This window comes from Dromiciops gliroides, chromosome 3 (assembly GCF_019393635.1).
Source record: "Dromiciops gliroides isolate mDroGli1 chromosome 3, mDroGli1.pri, whole genome shotgun sequence".
Lineage (NCBI taxonomy): Eukaryota > Metazoa > Chordata > Mammalia > Microbiotheria > Microbiotheriidae > Dromiciops > Dromiciops gliroides.
This window is the reverse complement of record NC_057863.1, coordinates 670,365,344-670,385,949: the sequence shown is the minus strand read 5'-3', so window position 1 is coordinate 670,385,949 and position 20,606 is coordinate 670,365,344. Positions and strand designations below refer to the sequence as shown.

The following is a 20,606-nucleotide window of genomic DNA, read 5'->3' as shown; positions in this document are numbered from 1 at the left end:
GGATTTGAACTCAGGTCTTCCTGACTGCAGACACAACCCTCTATACCCATGGGGCCACATGGGAGCCCAATAAACGAGATTCTGGAAGAAACTAAAAAACATTCTCCCTCTCCGCTGACCAGAGGTGGGAGTGATGGGCGTGGAAAACCAAGGGATGGCGGCCTGCACAGGGAAAGGGAGGCCCTTCATCCTTGGAAACAAAGTTGAGGCCAAACAGACCTTCAGGGTCAGAAACCTCCTTCAACAAGGCAAGACACAAAAAAGACTTCTTCCCCCAGACTCAAACTTGGTAAAGTCGTCTCCTCCTCTCGCAAGGGGCTCGGTCAGTCAGTCAGTTGGTCAGTCAGTTGGTCAGCTGCAGGCACATGCCCAACAATGGGCTGGTGCCTGGCACACAGGGGGCCACACTTGAGCTGTGAGAGGACTGGGGCCTCCTCCAGCGCATGTGCTGGGTTCTTCTGTGGAGCCGAGGCCCTGCGCCCCCTCCCCAGTCTGGCCCCAGCCCTCATCCGTACGGCAGCTTGGGAAGGTGGGGATCCCCCCGACATGTTCGCACAGCCAGAGGCCAGAGCAGACCTCGGCGCCCACCTGGCCGGCCCTCACCTGGTAGCCTTCAGTTTTCTTCTGACACCACTTCAGCAGGGCGTTCCTCTTGGAGCCTCCATACTCTCGGGCCAGGGCTGACAGGGGGTCCTTCCTCTCCTCCCTGGTGGATAACAGAGGGCACGGTCATCCAAAAGTGTGTGGACACACCGAAGCCAGGGGTCACCGTGGCATTCTGTGACCTCTGCACAGAGCTGGAGCTACCAGGACAGGCAGCCATGCACAAACAGCGGCCACAGGGGCACGTGGGGGGTGCCCACCCCAGGCCCCACTTCCTGGGGATGCCCACTCCAAGCCCTGCTTGAGGGGCACACCCACTCTGGGCCCTCCTGACTACCACTCTACAAAACCCAGAGGTGCCCCCGTGGTCAGAGGGCTCCACTGTCAGGGCATAGGCAGTACCTGATGCGGCTGCGGGCGGTCGGGGTGACGGATGCTGTCGGAGAAGGATGCGAGAGCTGAGGGGACGTGGGGCCCATGGCCATCAGGGAAGCTGGGGAGGGGCCGTCCTGCTTGATTTCCTCGCTGCTTCGGCGAGAAGATGCTGTGGGAAAGAGAAGGTCAGCTATCCCACGGTCCCCCGGCCCTCCCCCGCCCTCTGTGACGGCGCCCGCCCCGCAGGTCGGTGTCCCCAACCCTGTGATACAGCCACCAGTCTCATGGCTCCCGCCTCGATTTCCAGCACCCTGGGGGGGGGGGGGGGAGCCTGAGGTCCAGAACCACTGTGCCTCCCCCAGAGCCAAGCAACGAGCAGGTGCAGCCCTTCCAGCCCAGGCATAAAAGACACCCCAAGAGGGCCTAGCAGAGGCCCTGAGGGGGTGCTGGGGTACACGGAGCACTGGGCCTTGAGTCAGGAAAGGCCAGTTCCTTATGAGACCACAAGAGGGTGTGCCAAGGTGTGCAGAGGGCTGGGCCCAGGAGCAGGAAGACCCGAGTTCAAATGTGACCTCAGACACTTCGGTACACTTCATTGCTCAGAACCCCCTCCCAGGGTTGTGGTGAAGATCAAAGGAGTCCCATTTGCAGAGCACACAGCAGGCGTTTAATAAATGCCCATTCCCTCCTGTCACCCACAGAGGCCCCCATCACCTGAGATAGACTTGGCACCTTCCATGGCCGGGACTCTCAGTAACGGCGCAGGCCTGCTGACTGACCCAGTGCGTAACAAACGCTCTGCACGAAGGAGAGGACATGGCCAGCAGCTCAGGGACAAGCAAAGGCGGGTGGGTGGGGCAAGAGGGGGCTCCGGGGGCCAGGAGCACCCATCACAGCCCCTCCCACCCCCCCATGCCTAGGAGCCCCTGGTGCCCGCTGGTCTCTCCCCCTCCCAGAACCCAGGTCTCTATGGTCTGAGGGAGGAAAGACCCCCTGCCCCCTTGAGCATGGGTCAGCACAGCAGGAGGGAGGAAGAGCAGAAGCTCAGGGTCCACATGAGAGGCCAGCCTCCTGCCCTGGGCCCTGCAAGGGGGGGATGTGCTCCCGAGCAAGGAGAGCCCAGGTCTCTGGGCAGGATGCTCAAGGCTGTGGCGCCCCACTTCTGAGGGATGGGGACACAGGAGAACCCAAGGCGGGCCCTGCCCATCTAATGGGGGAGGCGGCAAGTGGCCACCCACAGGGCAGAGTCCAGGCCAACATCTGGCTGTGCCTCAGCCATAGCAGGCCTGGCACGGGGCTAAGGGCTCTGAGCCTCCCCACAGCCTTTGAGTGAGAAAACTGAGGCAGGATGTGACCGCAGGCCCCTGCTCTATGCCCGGGGGTTTGCCTCTGCCTGGCTCCAGCCTGGAGGCCCGGGGCCTGCCCCCCACCGAGCCCAGCGAGGAGGCCCATGCCCCGAGCTCACCTTGGCAGGGGAGATCACCGTAGTTTGGTCTCTTGTCTGACAGGGTGGACAGGGGCTTGGTGGTGGATAAGGAGCCTCCCATGGAATGTCTCTGAACCAAAGAGATGGACACAGCAAGTCACCACCTGACCCCCCCCCCCAATACTGTGCACAGAACATCTTCATAGTGGGGGCGACTGCGCCATCCACAGCACTGGCCACTCCTCACGCACACACGCACACCCGCGGGCACACTCTGGGCCACCTCCCTCAGGACAGACTGGGAGACTGAGGCTGCTGGACCAGGAGAACAGCTCCCCTACCCTGAAGGCCTCCCTCCACACTGCCTGGATCTCAGCAAGGCCACAAGCTACAAGGCGAGGGTCACTCCTGGCAGCCCCTCCCATGTCCCCACCAGGGGACCTGCACAGGGCTCCCCAGATGCCTGCCCCATCCCCCTGCAATGTGAGGCCCACAGGAGAGGTGCTGAAGGCAAGGCCTCAGGTCGCCCTCTCGCTCTGGGTCTAGAGACAGTCTCTACCCAAGGCCCCACCTGGGCACACAACCCTCCCCCCAAGGGCACCTGAGAATGAGGGGACACAAGATGGGTCTCTCGGGGCCTGGCGCCACCCATGCCCATGACGGCATGGATACGCCTACCACCAGACCTGAGAAATCAAAGAGCCCACCAGCCTTGATGCATGGAGAGCCCCCCTCCCCATTTATACAGTGGGAAAGGCTGGGAGGCGTGACCTTGGGCAGAGTCTGCCCTTACCTGCATCGGGGAAACAGCAGCTGCTGGGGGTGTCTTCATGGGACTTGGACTCAGAGGGGTTCGAGGCATGGCAGTGGTGGGGGTTGGGGTCGGTCCTTTCAAGGAGAAGAAAGGAATATTGTCAGGGCCTAAGTGACACCCGTGAAGGTCTGCCCTGGCCCAGTCTCCCCCAGCATGCTGAGGGAAGCCAGGGACATTCAGAGGGGTCCCACCCCTGCCACAGCCCTGGGCCACAGGCTCAGGCTTCTCGTGTCCCCCGAGGTGACCCAGGCCCACCCCTCATTGATGCTCCGTCAGCACCCTAAGGACCCCTCAGATGGCTGGTCCCAGGCAGGGTCTCAGGGCCACTGCCCCGAAGGAGGGATCCAAGGCAAGCTCTGCCGTGCTGAGTGACGATCACCTTGAGACGCACTGTCAAAAGACTTGATGAGGGTCTTCACAGTCGGGGTGGGCTCGGAGGACGCTGATGACCTTCTGCTCAGACCCATGCCCTGTCGCAAAGCGGCCAGGTCTCTCTCGACCGTGTTCATGTAGTTGTACACGCGGCCCCGCTCCTCTTCTTGCCTACAGACGACCGAGGTCAGGGAGCATCTACACTGGCCCGTGCGTGTGGGTCCTCTGACACTCACTAGCCCAGCCACTCGCCGCCCTGGGGTGCCCCCAAAGACCACCATCCCTAATGGAGGGGGCAGGCTTCCACTCAGTCAGCCCCCTGCCCTGCAGCCAGCCTGGAGGGGCACAGGGAGGCAAAAGGTTCAGACAAAACCCAGGCCACAGCCCTCGAGCAGAAAAGAGAGGACTCTCCTTGCCCATCAGCTGCCCCCAGCACCCGCCTTCCCAGCTGGGGGTGCCACCTTAGGGAGACTCCTTTGGCTTCAGGGCTCATCCCCTCCTCCTGACCCTCTGATCAGAGGGCTGGAAGGAGGAACAAGGGCTTAAGATTTCCAGCCTCCCTGCCCCTCCTGCCCTATGGTGTGGGGGGTGGTGAGGGCAGGGCCTTGCTATCTCTTACTTCACACAGCCTGGCACGCAGTAAGTCGGTGCTTCCTAAATTACTGGCAATTGACCGGATATTGCTTCAAGGAAGCCTCCCATTCCTCCCTGGCAGCCACTGCTCCCACATCCAGTTTCTGACCCAGTCCTGTGTCTCTGACTCATCACCTCTCTCTGATTATGGCAACAGTTGGGGCTGGGGGTGGGGGTGGGGAGTTCTGCCTGCCTCAGTCTCTCCCCTCTCCCACCTAGCCATCATTCAGCCCAGGGCAATTTTCTTAAAGTGCACCCCCAGAATCAAATACGAAAGGCCTGGTTTGGCATTCGAAGCCCTTCATGACCATGACCTGCTCCCTTTCCAGACTTCTGATGCTCCTCTTTCATCCAGAGCCCCTGCCTCCTAGCTGTTCCATGAACAACACCCCCCCCGCCCCGCCCCCTGGCTGGGCCTCCCCCCCAAAGCCTCTTTGGAGTCTGGGTCCACGGCACTTTGCTTGCAATCGCCACCCCTCCACCGCCACCCCTCCACCATTAGACCGTGAGGTCCCTGAGGGCAGGACTACCCCAGGTGCCTGGCAGACAGTAGGTAGTCTATGAGTGCCTTTCGACTTGACTGCCTGCTGTCCCCTGCCTAGGATTTGGGCCAGCCTGCCCAGCCAGCCCTTCCCTTCCCACGGGGCTGTAGCATCCCAGAGTTCCCCACCTCTGTGGTGCCTCGGTCTCCCTCTCAGGGCCTGTCCCACAATCCTGGCTGCCTTTGACCAGCTGGGCCTTCCCCTGCCCAGCTGCCCAGGCCGCGGCAGGGACGGAGCCCAAAGGCACGGTTGCTGAGGGACAGCGAGTACCAGGAGCCCCGAGGGCCACATCGTAGAGGAGCCACCATCCCTCATGTTGGCAGAGCCGGCCGGGGCCTCCCAAGCTGCCTTGCCTGAAGGCCCTGGCCCCTCGGCACCCCCGCATGCCACATGCCACGTGCCTGTCAGGACCTACTTTCTGGACTTGACTTCCTCCAGTTCCTTAGTGAGCTTCTCATTCTTCTCCTGAGCCTCCTGGAGTCGTCGCTTCAGGTCCCCAACCTCCTCCTGAGCCTCTGATTTGATGTCATTGGCGATGACCACGGCTGTCTGCAGATCTGCCTGAAACTGCCGCCACTCGGCTGACTCCTCCTGGAGGGAAGCCAGGTCAGACATCATGGTGGAATGGGCCGGGCCAGGCCTGACTGCCCGCTCTGGGGCCAGCCCCTGTAAGATAAGCTTGAAGCCAAGGCCAGACAGGGCTCGGCAATCATGACGCATAATCACTGTCATGGGTGTCCCCCCCACCCCGACTGTGAGAGGCAAAGGACCCTTCGTACCCGCAACCTCCGATGGAGCGTCTTGACCTCTCTGTCCATGTCATGCTTTTGGTCCTGGAGTTTCTTGACGGTGTCTGCAGGGACAAGAACAATGACAGCTTCACCCCAAGGCGTATGGGCCAAGCTCCCTGTGCTTGTGAACCCTGTGAAGAGTCCCTGGAGTTCATCCTCTTGAGTTAGCCCATTCCCCGGGGCACGTGGGAGGCCTGAAATGTGTCAAGGACAACCCCCCCCCCCCACTGCCCCAAGCGGACATAATGTGTTGTCTGTAGCCCAGGCTGGCCTCCCCATGTCCGCGCCCAGTCTGCACCTGCCTGGGACAGTGCTCGTGCAGCTGGGCCCCTGGAACCCCGCCTGTCCTCCTGGTCCAGCAGCTCCCAAGGGGACAGGCAGTGGCTCTGGCCGTCTTTATGCTCCAAGAACCTCCTCCCTGGCCACTCCCTTTCAGGTGGCAATTTCATAAATGTGCCAGCATCCGTTTGGCTTGGGGCTGGCACTTGCTATGGGCTCCCCACGCCCAGCCATTTCTTCTGTATGCGACACCAGGTCTCACCTGGCAAAGTCAAGGGGCCTCCCATTTTACCTCTTACTTTTGTATTAGAAATGTTAGCCTTGGCACCAAGAGGAGAAAAAGCAATCAAAGGACTTGGACTAGGCAGGGAGGGAACCAAACCGTAACCCTGTGCACAGGCCTAGAGAACCCTAGTGGAGCAGCTCAAGAACGACTGGAATCAATGACCAGCTTTAGCAACGCTGAAGGATCCAAAATACTCTCAGAAATCACCAGCACGCTATACGTGACCAGCAAAGCTCAGCAGCAAGAGATCGAAAGAGAAATGCCATTTAAAGTGACTGTGGGGGGGCGGCTAGATGGCGCAGTGGATAAAGCACCGGCCCTGGATTCAGGACTCCCTGAGTTCAAATCCGGCCTCAGACACTTGACACTTACTACCTGTGTGACCCTGGGCAAGTCACTTAAGCCCCATTGCCCTGCAAAAAAAAAAAACCAAAAAAATAAAGTGACTGCGGACAATGTAAAACATCTGGGCGTCGACCTGCCAAGGCAAACCCAGACCTCTATGAACACGATCACAAAACCCTTCTCACACAAATAACATCAGATCTAAACAAATGGAAAAATACCAATTGCTCATGGGTCGGCCGAGCTAATATAACAAAAATGCCACTTCTTCCCAAATGTATTTACTTATTCAGGGCTATGCCAATCAAGCCACCAAAACATATTTCACAGAGCGGGGGAAAATGATGACAAAATTCATCTGGAACATCAAGGGAGTTCATTGTTTAAAAGTGCAAAGGAAGGCGGCCTAGCTGTACCAGATCTCAAGCTAGATCATAAAGCAGCCCCCATCCAAACTAGGTGGTACCACCTAATAGAGTGGTGGGTCAGTGGAACAGGCCAGGCCCACACAACACAGCAGTAGATGAATATAGTCCCCAGTGACCCCCGTCACTGCTCCCTCTACTGACAGAGTCCCTCTATTTCGGGGGGAGGCTGTGAGCTCCCGGTGAAGGTGACGACCTCCCAGCCTGGGCCTCTCACTCCTCCCCAACATTTCCACTGCCCATCACACCCACTCCCCTCTCAGCAGCCAGGCCTCAGCCTCATTCTTCCTAAGCCTTCTCTCTGCTTCTCCTCTCTAACCACCCAGCAGCCAAGGTCCTAGCCCGCCTCCCAGAAGACCAGCCCTTCTGCCTCATCTCACTCAGTGAGCAGGGTGGGTCAGAGGAGGCTTGGGTCCCCCTGCATTGTCCACGTGTAACCGCTAGACAGGGTCTCCCCTGGGCCAAGCATCACCAGCTCAGGTGATGGCAGCCACACCATGAAGGCACTTGGGGAGGCAGATGCCAGCGCTATCTTGGCTGAGCTGACCACAGAGCAGCCAGGAGCAAAGCCAAGGAATGAGAGACCCCCCACTGAGGTGACCACATGTGGAATGTTTGGGGTCCAGGACAGGGAAGCTGAGCTGCTGAGGCCACGTCCTCTGCAGCATGGCCACAGAGAGGCTCACGTGTGAGACGTCCGGTGCTCACACTTCAAAACAAAGCCGTGACCAGATGCCACGTGGAAGGTAGCCGCATCTATCCCACACACACCGAAAGACCTGGAACAGGCCCTGGGCCTCCCTTCAGAGCACAAGCAGAGGGTCAAAACTGGCATGAGCCCACAGGAGACCAGCACCCTGACCTACCTGCTTACCCTGGCCCTCACTGAGTCAACTCCCACCACTCCCCGCCGGACTCCCTCTCCACCCTCAACCCAGGAAAGGAGGCTTGGGGCTGCTCCATCCAGCTGACAACCAGCCTCACCAGACCTTGGCCCCACACGGCCGCCTCCAAGGGCCCCCTCCCCTCCCTCTGCTCCCACCCGTCTGTCCCCCATCTCCTTGGCAGGATTCTCCTCTAGGTCATACTCACTAACGGTGGGGGCCCCCCAGGGCTTGGTCGTCTACCCTCTCTCCCTTGGTGATCTCATTAGTTCTCGCTCTATGCAGATGACGCTCAGAGCTACTGGTCTGCTCTTGGGCCTCTCCCCAAGCTTCAGTCCTGTGTCATCAAACGCCACATGTCCAAACCCCTTCCCTTCCCTGAACCCTCCCCTCTTCCCGCCCAGGGCCACACGGAGGGTCGGAATTTCAACAGCACCCAAAGGGCTGCCAGATGCTGCCGCTTCTCTCCCACCTTCCCTTGTCTCCATTCACTGGGTTACCACAGTCGCCTCTTCTCTGGTGTCTTCCTGCCGTACTCGGCCCCCCACCACTGCTGCCCAAATGCAGAAATTGGACCACACCACTCCTGAATCAACTTCACTGAATCCATGCTCCTCCTCATTCCAGCCTATCCTCCCAGGCTCAGTGGGCTCTCTTCCCCACACACTACAATCCAACCAAACCAACCTTTTCTTGGCTCTTCTCACTCCACACTTCATTTCCCACCTCCACACCTTTGGCCTGGATGTCTCCAATGCCTGGATGTCTCCATCTCATCTCCATCTCCTAGAGACCCTTTTGTCTCAAAATGTGGTTCAGTCTCCATCTTCTATATAAAGCCTCTCCTGATCCCCCACCTGTTGTGCTCCCCCATCTCAAGCTACTCTGTTTATTTTCTACATTCATTCAGCCTCCTACTTGAATAACAGAGGCAGGACTGGACCCTGGGGCCATCCTGAGTCTGAGTCTGGCTCCTGAGACCACCAACCATCATGACTACGATTGTTCTGGCCACTCCCAATGTCACCCAGACACCAAAGAGTGGCCGGGTGGGCCTTTATCTTCCTCCTGGCCTTGGGGGTCCATGGGCAGGACCCTCTATTCCCCCAAAGGGAGCTGTCCCCTGCTGCCCCTCCCCACCCCCTGGGCTCTGGGAGAGGAGGCCGGCGGAGGGAGCCGACCACGTCTCTGTAGGGCCAGGCATCCCCAAGGCTGCACGGCCTCTTCTCTCGCCATGGGCCCCGCCCCATTTCTGTCCCCTCTAGGCTATGCTCCTCCCCCTCTGCTTGGCACTGCAGGCCCTTCACACCCTGCCCACCCTCCCAGCCCCCAGCTCCTCGCCTCTTTGGCCTCCTGGCGGGGCCTCCACCTCCCAACTCCAGAGCTTTGGCTCTGGCTGTCCCCCAGCCCCGCGTCCAAGTGCGAGCTAAAATCCCATATTCTCCCGGAAGCCTTTCCCATCCTCCTTGATGCCAGGCGCCTTCCTTCTCATCACTTAGCCTGGGAGCTCCTTTTCCCTTCTAGCAGGGGTTTACCAGGTTTACTGAGCAGCGACCCCACGAGGCAGCTCCCAAGCCAGGCTCTTGCCCTCACGGCCCTGCCTTCTGTCTCCTCTGAGGGCTCTCCCGGTTCTCCCTTCCTTCTCCTCATCACCTCCACGTGGACTCTTCCCGTGGCCTCCTGATGATACAGCCAAAGTAACACTGCTGGGACACTCCCCGTGAAGCACCTTCCATGGCTCCCCATGACCTCCTCTGAGGACAAGATGCAAACAAGCCATTTGGGCCCGTAGTCCCCTTTCCTCATAGGCTGTCAGCAACACCACCGCCCATGGACAGGCCACCTCATTTAGTCAGCTCTGTTCCTACAGCCTGTGTTCCCCCTGGGCATCACACAAACACCTGGATTTGTTCACCCCCATGACCACACCCCCTGCCAGCTGGGCCAGAGAAAGGAAGCCCAGAAGCCCTGATGCAGGAGAGCCTGGAGTGAAGCCACGCCTTGCTAGCCCGACCCTGGCCCTTCCCTTAGGGTCAAGGAAGGAAGGTGGCTCAGGAGCCATCCCCCACTGCTTACAAGGGCCCAGGCTCACTGGAAGGGCTCTGGGGGAGAGTGTGCCTTCCTGACCTCCCAACTCCTGGAAGCTCAGCCACTGGCTCACGTGGCCAAAGATCAAAGCAGCCTCTGGATCACTCCATCATCCCACAGCTGACTCCCAAGAGCTAAGCAGAGATCCTTGTGGCATTCCAGTGGAGACCTCCAGACAGTATGAAACCCATCTGACTGGACTGTCACTTAACCCTCTCTCCAAGCTCACCATGGAAGGAGAGTATGAGCTACCTGACCAAATGCTTGCGGGGTGGCCCGGATCCTTTGGGCAGACTAGGGAAGGCCATGGAAGCCTTCTCAGAAGGTGGAGATGTAGAAAATAATACAGGATCACAAAGAAAACCGATTCTATTGCCATCGAGTTAGAAAAACAGATTTTTAAAAAGTTGATGGGACCCAGGTAGAGGACCAGGTCTCCCCACCCTAGTCTAGATAAACTCTCTTTTTTTTGTATGTGTGAGGCAATTGGGGTTAAGTGACTTGCCCAGGGTCACACAGCTAGTAATTGTTAAGTGTCTGAGGCCAGATTTGAACTCAGGTCCTCCTGAATCCAGGACCGGTGCTCTATCCACAGCGCCACCTAGCTGCCCCTAGATAAACTCTCAAACCAAGTCTTTATTAAATGCCAACACGGAAAGACAAAAAAAAGGGGGAACACTCTCCCGCCTCAAGCAGCTGACACTACCAGGGAGACAACGATGACAAATCACTGGCAAAGTATGGAAATGGCAGATGGAGGATCATGTGGAACGAAGACCAAGATCATCAGTCTGGATGGACTGGTGAGTGTGGCATGGATAGTGCCACGTAACAAGGCAGGAAACACAGGCTGGGGCAAGGTGGGAAGCCCTGTGAACACCAAGTTCTCTCTAGAGCGTCCCCCCTCCCCACTATTAGTCATCTTGTCAGGAAAAGCAATGAGCAGAGTCCAGCACAACCTGTGCTTGCTGAGTCAGGCAGGCTGGCTCTTGGCAGTCACCACTGCCCTTATTAGAGGTTCACTAGCCATCTCTGTAGTGAACCACTCTAAAAGTCAAGGCCACTGGCCTATATACATCACAGATTCTATTCTCTGGAGCAGCTACGTGACACAGTGGATAAAGCACTGGCTCTGGATTCAGGAGGACCTGAGTTCAAATCCGACCTGAGACACTTGACACTTACTAGCTGTGTGACCCTGGGCAAGTCACTTAACCTTCATTGCCCTGCAAAAACAAAAAAAAACAGATTCTGTTCTCTTCCCTTTTCTGAAAATCAAGACATTCACACTCTCCTAATGTTGGGGCGCCATGATATTTCAAATGTCACTAACAATGGCTAGGCAGGGCCATCTACTGGGGCTTTGCAGACCCCAGGGTGTCATGCACCAGGACTAGGGGATGTACATTTATCTAGGATGGCTCAGTGCTCTCTTACTTAGAGTCTCTTCCTCACTCATCTTGGGCATCATCTCCCCATCTGCCATCTTTGGGTTGGGCTGATGAAGCCCACTGCTCTTGCACCAAGGTCACCACACAAGCATCACGCATCACACTGGACAAAGGGGCAAAGCTAGGTTAATTGACCTGTCCGAGTTCATACTGTCAAGTGTCAGAGCCAGAACTGGAACAGGTAGGGTGGTACAGTGGACAGAGCATTGGACTTAAAGCCAAGAAGACATGGGTTCCAATGCCAGCTGAAGCACACACTGAGTGGTGCTGGGCAAGTCACTCAACCACTACTGTCAGCCTATTTCCACCTCTGTACTGCCTCCCTCCTAGGGTCATCAGAGACTCCCACATGAAGCCAGGGACATCTGCCCAAGCCCGCCTACTGCCCAGAGCCCCTGAACCTTGGCTCTGGCTACGCCAACTTTCTGGGCAATGTGTGGGGAAATCAGAAGCCCCAGAAAAGGGATGCAGCTGGCCTGAGGTCACCCCACCCAGGGCTGACAGGGCCAGGACAGACGCCCAAAGTCTGGACTCCTCAGCTCAGTCATCCTGGACAGTAAAAGATGAAACTGTTTACACTCCTACATCCTGACTGATTTTCCCAGTGAGGCTAAACATGGGGGGTCCCGGCTTCCTTCTGGAGCCCCTTGCTAGTCTTCAGTCACTACGCTGTGGTGCCCAAACACAAGACCTAAGGCAAAGCCCGTTCTTCAGGGACCCCCATGACCCCCTCTGTGGGTCCCAAGACTTCATCTTCCCGGCCTCCCACAGCACCAAGTGATGCCCACAGGCCCTGCAGGGTCCCCGGGCAGCTGATGGGAGCCCAGGACGTGCTGCCACATGCTCTCTGGAAGGCTGCTCCTTCTCTGCAGGTTCACCCTCTGGGCCTAGACAAGTGGCTTGGAGACATATATCTATGCCAGAAGAGGGAGTCAAGGGGGCAGCTAGGTGGCACAGTGGATAAAGCACTGGCCCTGGATTCAGGAGTACCTGGGTTCACATCCGGCCTCAGACACTTGACACTTACTAGCTGTGTGACCCTGGGCAAGTCACTTAACCCCCATCGCCCCGCAAAAAAAAAAAAAAAAAAAAAAAAAAAAAAAAAAGAAGAGGGAGCCAAGGCCAAGCAGCAGCTCTCAATGCCCTCTGCCTGGGCAGGAAATCCCTTCTAATCCTGACAGCTGCTTTCAGGACTTATTCTACTCACTGGGACCACAAGGGGGCACCACAGCACTGGCCCTGGAGGCAGGAAGGGCTAATTCCTTGTGTAACCACAAGGTGAGCGCCAGTGAGAACACATCCCTGGGTCTGGGCTCAAATCCAGCCTTGGACACTGGCTGGGCGACCCTGTGCGAGTCACTGTTTCCTGAATTGTTAAAACTAGGGGGGGGGGGCAGCTAGGTGGCACAGTGGATAAAGCACTGGCCTTGGATTCAGGAGGACTTGAGTTCAAATCCAGCCTCAGACACTTGACACTTACTAGCTGTGTGACCCTGGGCAAGTCACTTAACCCCCACTGCCTTGCAAAAAAAAAAAAACAAAAAAAAAAACTAGGGGATAGGGGGTAGCTATGTGGCACAGTGAATAGAGCACCAGCCCTGGAGTCAGAAGGACCTGAGTTCAAATTCGGCCTCAGACACTTAATTACTAGCTGTGTGACCCTGGGCAAGTCACTTAACCCCAATTGCCTCACCAAAAAAAAAAAATAATAAATGAGGGGATACACTGATAGCACGGTCCTCCTAAGGGTGTTGTGAGGCTGGCATACCATAGGTGCTCATAAACATGCTGCCACAGCTATTGCTGCTGCTATGACGACTTCTGGACTTGTCTGGTGAGACAAGCAAGCATTCTCAGACCCAAAGGAGGTAGGAAGAGCTGGCCCGTCGGCTGACGGGGCAGCTGTGCCTGTGGGAACAGGTGTCTCCAGGACTCCCCAGAGGCTGGCCCCCGAGCAGGGTTGGGGGGAAGGGGGTAGAGGAAGAGGAAGAAGGTAGGCAAAGCGGCCCCTGGGATCACGCGCACACCTGAGCGAGCGAGCGCACCAGGGTGCGCGTGCACATACTCACTCTCCAAGTCGGAGATGACGAGGTTATCATGGAGCTTCACGGCTCGGTGCTGCTCCACCTCATCCTCCAGCTCAAAGATGGTCTCCTTCATGTCTCCCCGCTCTGTCTCTTTCTCCTCCAGCTCAGACCGCAACTTCTCCAACTCGATGTTCAGCTCACCCATCTTCTTCTGGGCCTCCTCTTGGAAGCCTCCATACTCCTCCTGGACCTACAACCAAGAAACACAGGGGGGAAGAGGCCTGGGCACCAGGTCCACAGGGCCCAGCAGAGTGATCCCCACGGAGCCTCCGTTTCCCTAGCTGTAGAATGATGGAGGGGGCTAGAGGCCCCAGGAGATGCCTTTCGGGGCTACAGCTTTTGAAGAAGTGCTGGCCCACCCTTTGGACCAGAGGGCCATGGGCCAAAGGCTGAGGTTGAGGGGGTGGGAAGCGGGGGTCCCCTCCAGAAACAAGGAGGGCCCAAGGCCGCAGCCTGAAGCCTGAGAGAAGGCCCTTCAGTTAGGGAGACACACTAGGTAGAGCTAAGCATGGCCCTCAGGCCCTGCCCCCTGGGGGGGGGGGGAAGGCCCACTTGCTGGACTAGCCTAGCAATGTCTCAGCAGACCCTGAGGAGGGCCTGCACCCGCAAGTTATCCTGGACCAATCACTGGATGCACGCAGACTTCGGAGAGGCCAGGGGGCCCATTACTGGGAAGTGTGACATAAAAATTAAGGGAAGAGCATCACCCATCCCCACGAGTCCACACAGGGAGCACTGCTGAGCCTGAGTGGGAGCTGACCAGTCAGCTTGAGAGAGCCAGGGTCATCAAGGCAAAGTGATCATCAGCTCACTGTGATGGTGCAATAGTCAGAGCCCCAGACAGAGCCAGACCACCAGTGAAATGAGAAGTCCATGAGAAGAAACCACAACCCTGCGCCTCCAGACCCCAGGCCACATCCTCTAACCACAGACATCACTCAGGCTCTGTCTGGGACCTTCCTCTCCTCTGCCTCTAGACTACTTCACCTCCCTAGGATTCAATTAGCATCTTTATGCTGACTCTCAAATCTGCCTTTGCTACCCCAACCTCTCTTCAGACCTGTCACATCTCCAACTGCCTTTCAGACATATGAAACTGGACATCCAGTAGTCATCTGAAAAAACCGCCAAAATAGAACTCAAGTTCCTTCCCCCCAAACTCCCCCTGCTCCACCTTTCCATATAGCTGCCCTCCTCAATCCCTGAGGAGTCATTCTGGTCTCCTCACTTTCTTACCCTCCCCATAGCCAATCATTTGTCAAGACCTGTCCACTAGTCCTCAGTGGTCCATTTCCCCTCTGCAGCATCTCTGGTCCATTTCACCTCAGCAGCATCCCTGGTCCATTTCTCATCAGTTGCATCTCTGGTCCATTTCACCTCAGCAGTATCTAGTCCATTTCACCTCCACCTCTGCAGCATCTCTTCCATGCATCCCTTTCTCTTCTCTGACACTGCCTACACCCTGGTACAGACCCTCATCACCTCACACTTGGTCTGCTATAGTATCTGCTGAGGGGTCTGCCTGTCTTAAGTCTCTCCCCACTCCAGTCCATCCTCCCAAGCAATGTCCCTAAAGCAGTTTTGACTTTAATCAATAAACTCCAGTGGCTCCTTATTGCTGCCAGGATCAAACACAAAATGCCCTTCCTAACCTGCTCTTTTCGGGGCACTCATCTCATTCCCCTGCCCACCACACATACCCTCTTCTACCCAGTGACACTGGCCTCCTGGCTGTGTCCCTCTCTCAGCTCTGGGCACTCTCTCTGGCTGTCCCCCTACCTGGAACACTCTCCCTCCTCAGCTCTGACTGACCACCCTGGCTTCCTTTAAGTCCCAACCAAGGGGCAGCTAGGTGGCACAGTGGATAAAGCACTGGCTCTGGATTCAGGAGGACCCAAGTTCAAATCCAGCCTCAGACACTTGACACGTACTAGCTGTGTGACCCTGGGCAATTCACTTAACCCCAATTACCTCACCAAAAAAAAAAAGTCCCAACCAAAACCCCCCTTCTACAGGAAGCGTTCCCTGAACCCTATTAATACTAGGGCCTTCTCTCCATTAATTATTTCCTCTTTATCCTGTACAGGGCTCATTTCACAGTTGTCTAGGTGTCATCTCCCTCCTTAGACGGGAAGCTACTTTGGCTTTTGCCTCTTTTTGTAGCCCTAGCACCTAGCACAGGGCCTGGTACACAGTAGGTGCCCAATCCTTTCTGCCACCACTGCTATCTCTCCTTTGGCCATCTCATGGGTCAGTCCCAGAGCCCGTCTCCCATCCCCCTCGGGGGCTGCTGCCTACCTTGGCAATGGCGTCCTGCAGACGGGCAACGTCGGCCCGGGCGTGGTTCAGGTCCTCCTGCAGACTGCTGGCTAGGGCCTCAGCCTTGTCCTTTTCCAGGCGTACACCATCCAAGAGGTCCTGTATGTCTGACTTGTCCCCCGCGCTGTGGAGGGAGTAGAGCTCAGCCACACGCTGCTTCTCACTTTCGAGCTGGGCACGCAGGCGGCCCAGCTCCAGCTGGTCTCCAGCCACAGTGGCCTGGTGCTGCTCCAGGGCAGTGGTTAGAGAGGCGCTGTTTTTCTGCTCGGCCTCCAGGGCCCGCTCCATGTGCAGGTTGCGCTCCTTGAGGGCACCAATGAGCTCCTGCGCGTCCTTGTTGTCCTGCTCGGCCATCTGCAGGGCGGCACTCAGGTGCTGCTGCACACCCAGCAGCTGCTCGCGTTCAAAGCGCGCGCTCTCCGCCAGCTCCAGGTAGCGCTGCTCCAGCTCCAGGTAGCGGCCGCTCTTGACGTCCTCGTCAAGCACGTAGGCTATGTGGTGCTCATCGAGTAGCGAGCGCAGGTACTCAAGCTGGCGGCCCAGGAGCTCGAGGCGCTCGCTCTGCTGGCACAGCGACTGCAGCAGCAGGAGCCGCTCCTCACCCAGTCGCTCGTTCTCACCGCCCAGCTCCTGCGAGATCTGCTGCAGGTCGGCCAGCTCCTGCAGTGTGGCCTGCAGCTCCTCAGATGTACTGTGCTGGTTCTCCTCCATCTGCTGCAAGCGCTCTGTGAGGCACGCCACTGAGGCCGCCTCACCCTGCTCCCGCACCGCCCGCCGCTGCCGCCCGCGGCCCCGCGGCCCCTCTGCCTCTGAGCACGAGGACGAGGCCGACGGCGAGCGCGAAGAGCCACGTGCATCCAAGGCATCGTCGCTTGACGTCAGTGGCTGGTACGCCTCGCTGCACTCGCTGTCCAGATTGTCCAGGGATGCGCTCTGCGGGCGGCCCATGGGAGCTGGCTCGTCTGGGCTCAGCAGGTCCTCCAGGGAGCCCTGGGCTGACCCCTCAGCCGACGAGGCCAGTGTGCCCCCGCCCCCATCACTAGGGCTGCCGCTCGCCCCTGCTGCCGGTGCCACCACTGGTGCCACTGGTGTCTCAGGGCCTGAGGACTGGCAGCCAAAGAGCTTCTCGGGCCGATCGAGCCCCTGCTCTAGGGAGAAGCCCAGGGCATTCAAACGGTCCTTGAGCATCCGGTTCTCATTCTTCAGCTGGTTGAGCTTCTGGTGGACGGAAGCGTTCTGGTCCTGAAGCTGCAGCAAGGTGGACTCTGCATGGGCCGTGCCCTCCAGGGGCTCCTCCCGCAGCCCCAGCTGGCCCCGCATGGCACGCAGCTCGTTCTGCAAGTGGATGATCTCCACATCCTTGGCCTTGGCCAGCCCCAGCAGGTCCTGCACCTTGGCCTCCAGGGCCGCCTTGTCGCTGATCTGGTTGTCGGATTTGGACTTGCTCATGCGCACATCGGTCTCGGCACTTCCACGGCTGCGGGAGCGCTTGGTCAGTGCCAAGGCGGGGTCGCTGGGGCCCTGGCCCGTGACAGGCACCCTCTTGCTCAGACTTAGACGCGACCTCTCCCGCAGCCGTTCACGGGCAGAGCTGGACTCCTTGTTCCCAGCAGATGTGTTTCTCTTGGAGCTTGTCCCTGTGGGTTACAGAGAAAACCACAGTGTCACCCCATATTGTGGGCCTCCCCAGGAATACCCCCAAAACTTAAAGGAGTGCTGTGGCCTTTGGGGTGTGACTCCTCCCCCCACAGGACAACTGGGGAAACCAAGGAAACCCTGAAGGCTGAAGGGATTCATCTGTCAGTCACCCAGCTCCAAAGGCAAAGATGGGCTTCCAAAACCGGGCCCTGCAGGCACTCCTGGGTCGAGAAGTTGGCACAGCCTTCCCTCAGAAGGCCTTTGAAGGAGCAGGCCTCAGGGCACTGGGAGCAGTCACTGGCAAGGCTGGCAGAGCCTCAGGGCTCTACCTGGCTTTAAGCCGAATGTCACAGAGGTAGGAAGTAAAGGCCCCTGTGGCCAGAGTGGACAGACACTACTCAGCTTCTTCCTTTCCTCCTCTGGGACATTAGGGTTAGTTACCGGGCAAGATGAGCGCTGAGCTTCCCTACTGGGCCCAAATCGAGGGTGCCTGGAAGAAGCCAGACCCCAACCCCACCTGGAGCAGGGGGAGGAGTTCTGGCCTCTACAGATAACCTCCAGGAGGGGACTCAAAACTGTGTCAGCAGAGCCCAGGACAGTCCTGGGGCCGGGACCGAGGGAGGGCACGCTTGCTCCTGTCACCACTCAGGCCTGGTAAGGGGCCTTGACAGGCCTCGCTGACTACAAAGGGGAGAGCTAAGCTCAAAGGCAACTCAGCTGAGCTGAACAGAAAAAGGAACTCCCTCACAGCCAGAGACGTTCAATTATGGACACGGCTCCCTGGAAAGAGATGGAGCTTCCTGTCCAGGAAGGTGTGCCAAGGAAGTCTGAACATGTGCACCTTAGCAGGGCCTTCCTACTAGATACAGGAACACCACCAAGGCTGGGGACCAAGCATGTCCACACTGCAGGCTCAACACTGGCCAGGTCCTGCTAAGCTCCCAAGGAAGGGCAGGGGCAAAGGGCAGAGACAGGAAGCAGGACAATGAGGACAGAGGGACAAGGGCAGCCTGCCTCAAAGGGGCTGCTTCATCTTCCCAGGAAAGGCCTCAGAAAGGCTGGAATTCGATCCGAGATTCCTGGGAGTACCTTCTGGTCCTGAAGAACTCCAGCAGGGCAAACCGGAAGGACCAGAGAACAGACTCGGGGAGGTGGGACAAGGCTCTGCAGATAGACCACAGGGGCTAAGGGCCTGAACGGGAGGCCGGAGAGGCCGGCTGGACATAGGAGGAGCCCAGAAGAAGGAAGGATGGGCAAGAAGAAGGACAGGCTGGGGGCACGGCAGGAGTTCCAGTCCTGACACATCTCAGGGAGCTGTTGGGAACCTTGGCCCAAGTTTTGTGGGGAACCTGCCCTCCACCTGATTCCTTTGCTGCTGGTCCCGAGATGGAGACTCCTCGCGTGCCCCCCACCAAGCCCAGCTGCAGACAAAGAGAAACCCGCCAGCTGCCACACCTGGTCACTGGGGCCTCCGGCCAAGCCTCTGCCACACTCTAGGTATCGTTACCCACAGGGCCACAGAAAGGAGAAGCTGAGAGAGGGGAGGGGGCGGGCACGCTCAGCACCTGTGCTGGGCTTGGCCTTACTCTCCATGGCACTCGCGGCAAGGACGGTGGAAGTGGAGGCCGCCACCGGGCATGTCTTCTTCCCTTTCATGTTGTTCGTCCCTGGGGCCCCTCCAGCCATGCCAGACAAAAGGTCGTCGTTGCTTTTGGCCTGTGAAAGAGAGAAAACAAATACCGAGGGCATGTGGGCTCAACTTCCAAGGCTTTGGAAAACGCCCCCCTTGGCATTCGGCGCCAGTGGAGGTTTGGAGCAAATCCTTCGGTTGCTCAGCCTCCATTCCCACATCTGGGAATCAGCCCTAACGCTCCATAACCCAGACCCCAGATTCCTGTGAAGCAACCTGAAAGCACTTCCAAGGAAAAGGCCTGTCCTACACGAGTCCAAAGACAGCTGTAAAATTCTTGAAAACACACGCCTGGCACACATGCAAGAGGGCATGCATTGTGGAATACATGGGGCCAGGTTCCGGGTGCCAAGCCAGAGAAGGAAACTCAGGACATGGCCCTGCTCTCTAGAGAATTAGGGCTGGGGGGCACCCCAGGAAAGGCCCCCCTGCAGAAAAAGGAGACAGCATGTGAGCTGAGGCATGGGGGGGACCAGAGGAGACAGCCTGGGCAAAGGCCTAGAGAAGGAAGGTCAGGCGGGTAGACTGGCAGGCCTGATCACACCAGGGGCCACTGGGGCTGCCTCCTTTCTCATTGTTGGGTTGCTCCCAAGTCCCCGAGTCCTGCTCAGCCCCAACACAGGTCAGGTTCCTCCAGCCTTGGGCCCCTCTGCCCCCTCCCCCAGGGTACCCATATCCTCCAAGCAGTCTCCCTGCCATCCTGCCTCCAAGAGGCAGGAATCTGCCATGGTGCCTCTACTTCCTGTCTTGGTCACTCCCCAAGGGCCTCTTCTCCACCTCCCAGCAGCCTTGCCCACCCTCCAGGACACTCTCTCCCCATTCTCCTCTTCCAGGCCACACCCCCTCAACACCTGGGCATCTGCTCCTCTCCCTCAGACCCAGGAGAGCGCGGCCATCTCTTGAGGGATGACTCTCCATCTGCCTCCCCTGCGCCGAGCTCTCGGCTAATCTCCAACTGCACGTCTACACCTGAGGTCTCACACTGGCTGTCCAATCAATAGCTTAAACCCAGTCCATCCAAAACAGAACCCGCCATGTCCCCCCCACCCCCAAACCCTCCCCTCTCCTACCTTCCCTGTGGCTGTCAAGGACCCCGGCTCCCACCCTAGGAGTGAAGCTTTCAGCCCAGTGCCTGACACATCAGACCTCAGCACTGAGGCTAGCAATTATTATCATCACGATTATCTTTCCATGCGATGTGTGCGCTTGGAAGTCCCCCTCCGGGAGGCCTCTCGACCTACACGAGTCATTTGCCACCACACTGGCCAGTGGGGACCCCCTCGAGCCAGGCCTCATGGCTTCTGGGAACATCCCTCCCCCTCGCCGCCCCCAATCATCACCGAGAAAGAGAAAAACTGAGGAATGGACAGACTGGCCCCAGGCCAGGCCAACCTCAGGAGGCCCCCTCAACAGCAGCGTGGGCAGAGGACGATTCTCTCCATCAGAGGCACAAATGCCTTACAATGAGGAAAAGGACTTAGTGTCTCCCCCACACCCCAAGCAGCCACCAGCCCCAAAGGCCCTGGCCACACAGCCCAGAAGCCCAGAGGCCCCGGTC

The 20,606-nt window shown here is 58.1% G+C and overlaps 1 protein-coding gene across 1 annotated transcript in view; it reads right to left on the bottom strand.

Annotated features, from left to right (window-relative positions):
* SPECC1L (sperm antigen with calponin homology and coiled-coil domains 1 like) overlaps positions 1-20,606 on the bottom strand; it is a 48,937-nt gene that overhangs the window by 18,749 nt on the left and 9,582 nt on the right. The window contains exons 3-13 of the mRNA XM_043994771.1: positions 18,945-19,074; positions 15,700-17,357; positions 13,384-13,591; positions 5,545-5,618; positions 5,181-5,356; positions 3,598-3,761; positions 3,198-3,292; positions 2,444-2,534; positions 1,693-1,776; positions 1,006-1,147; positions 604-706 (exon numbers count right to left, since the gene is read on the bottom strand). Of these exons, the coding sequence (XP_043850706.1) occupies positions 604-706; positions 1,006-1,147; positions 1,693-1,776; positions 2,444-2,534; positions 3,198-3,292; positions 3,598-3,761; positions 5,181-5,356; positions 5,545-5,618; positions 13,384-13,591; positions 15,700-17,357; positions 18,945-19,074 (2,925 nt within the window). The remainder of the gene's footprint in view (positions 1-603; positions 707-1,005; positions 1,148-1,692; positions 1,777-2,443; positions 2,535-3,197; positions 3,293-3,597; positions 3,762-5,180; positions 5,357-5,544; positions 5,619-13,383; positions 13,592-15,699; positions 17,358-18,944; positions 19,075-20,606) is intronic.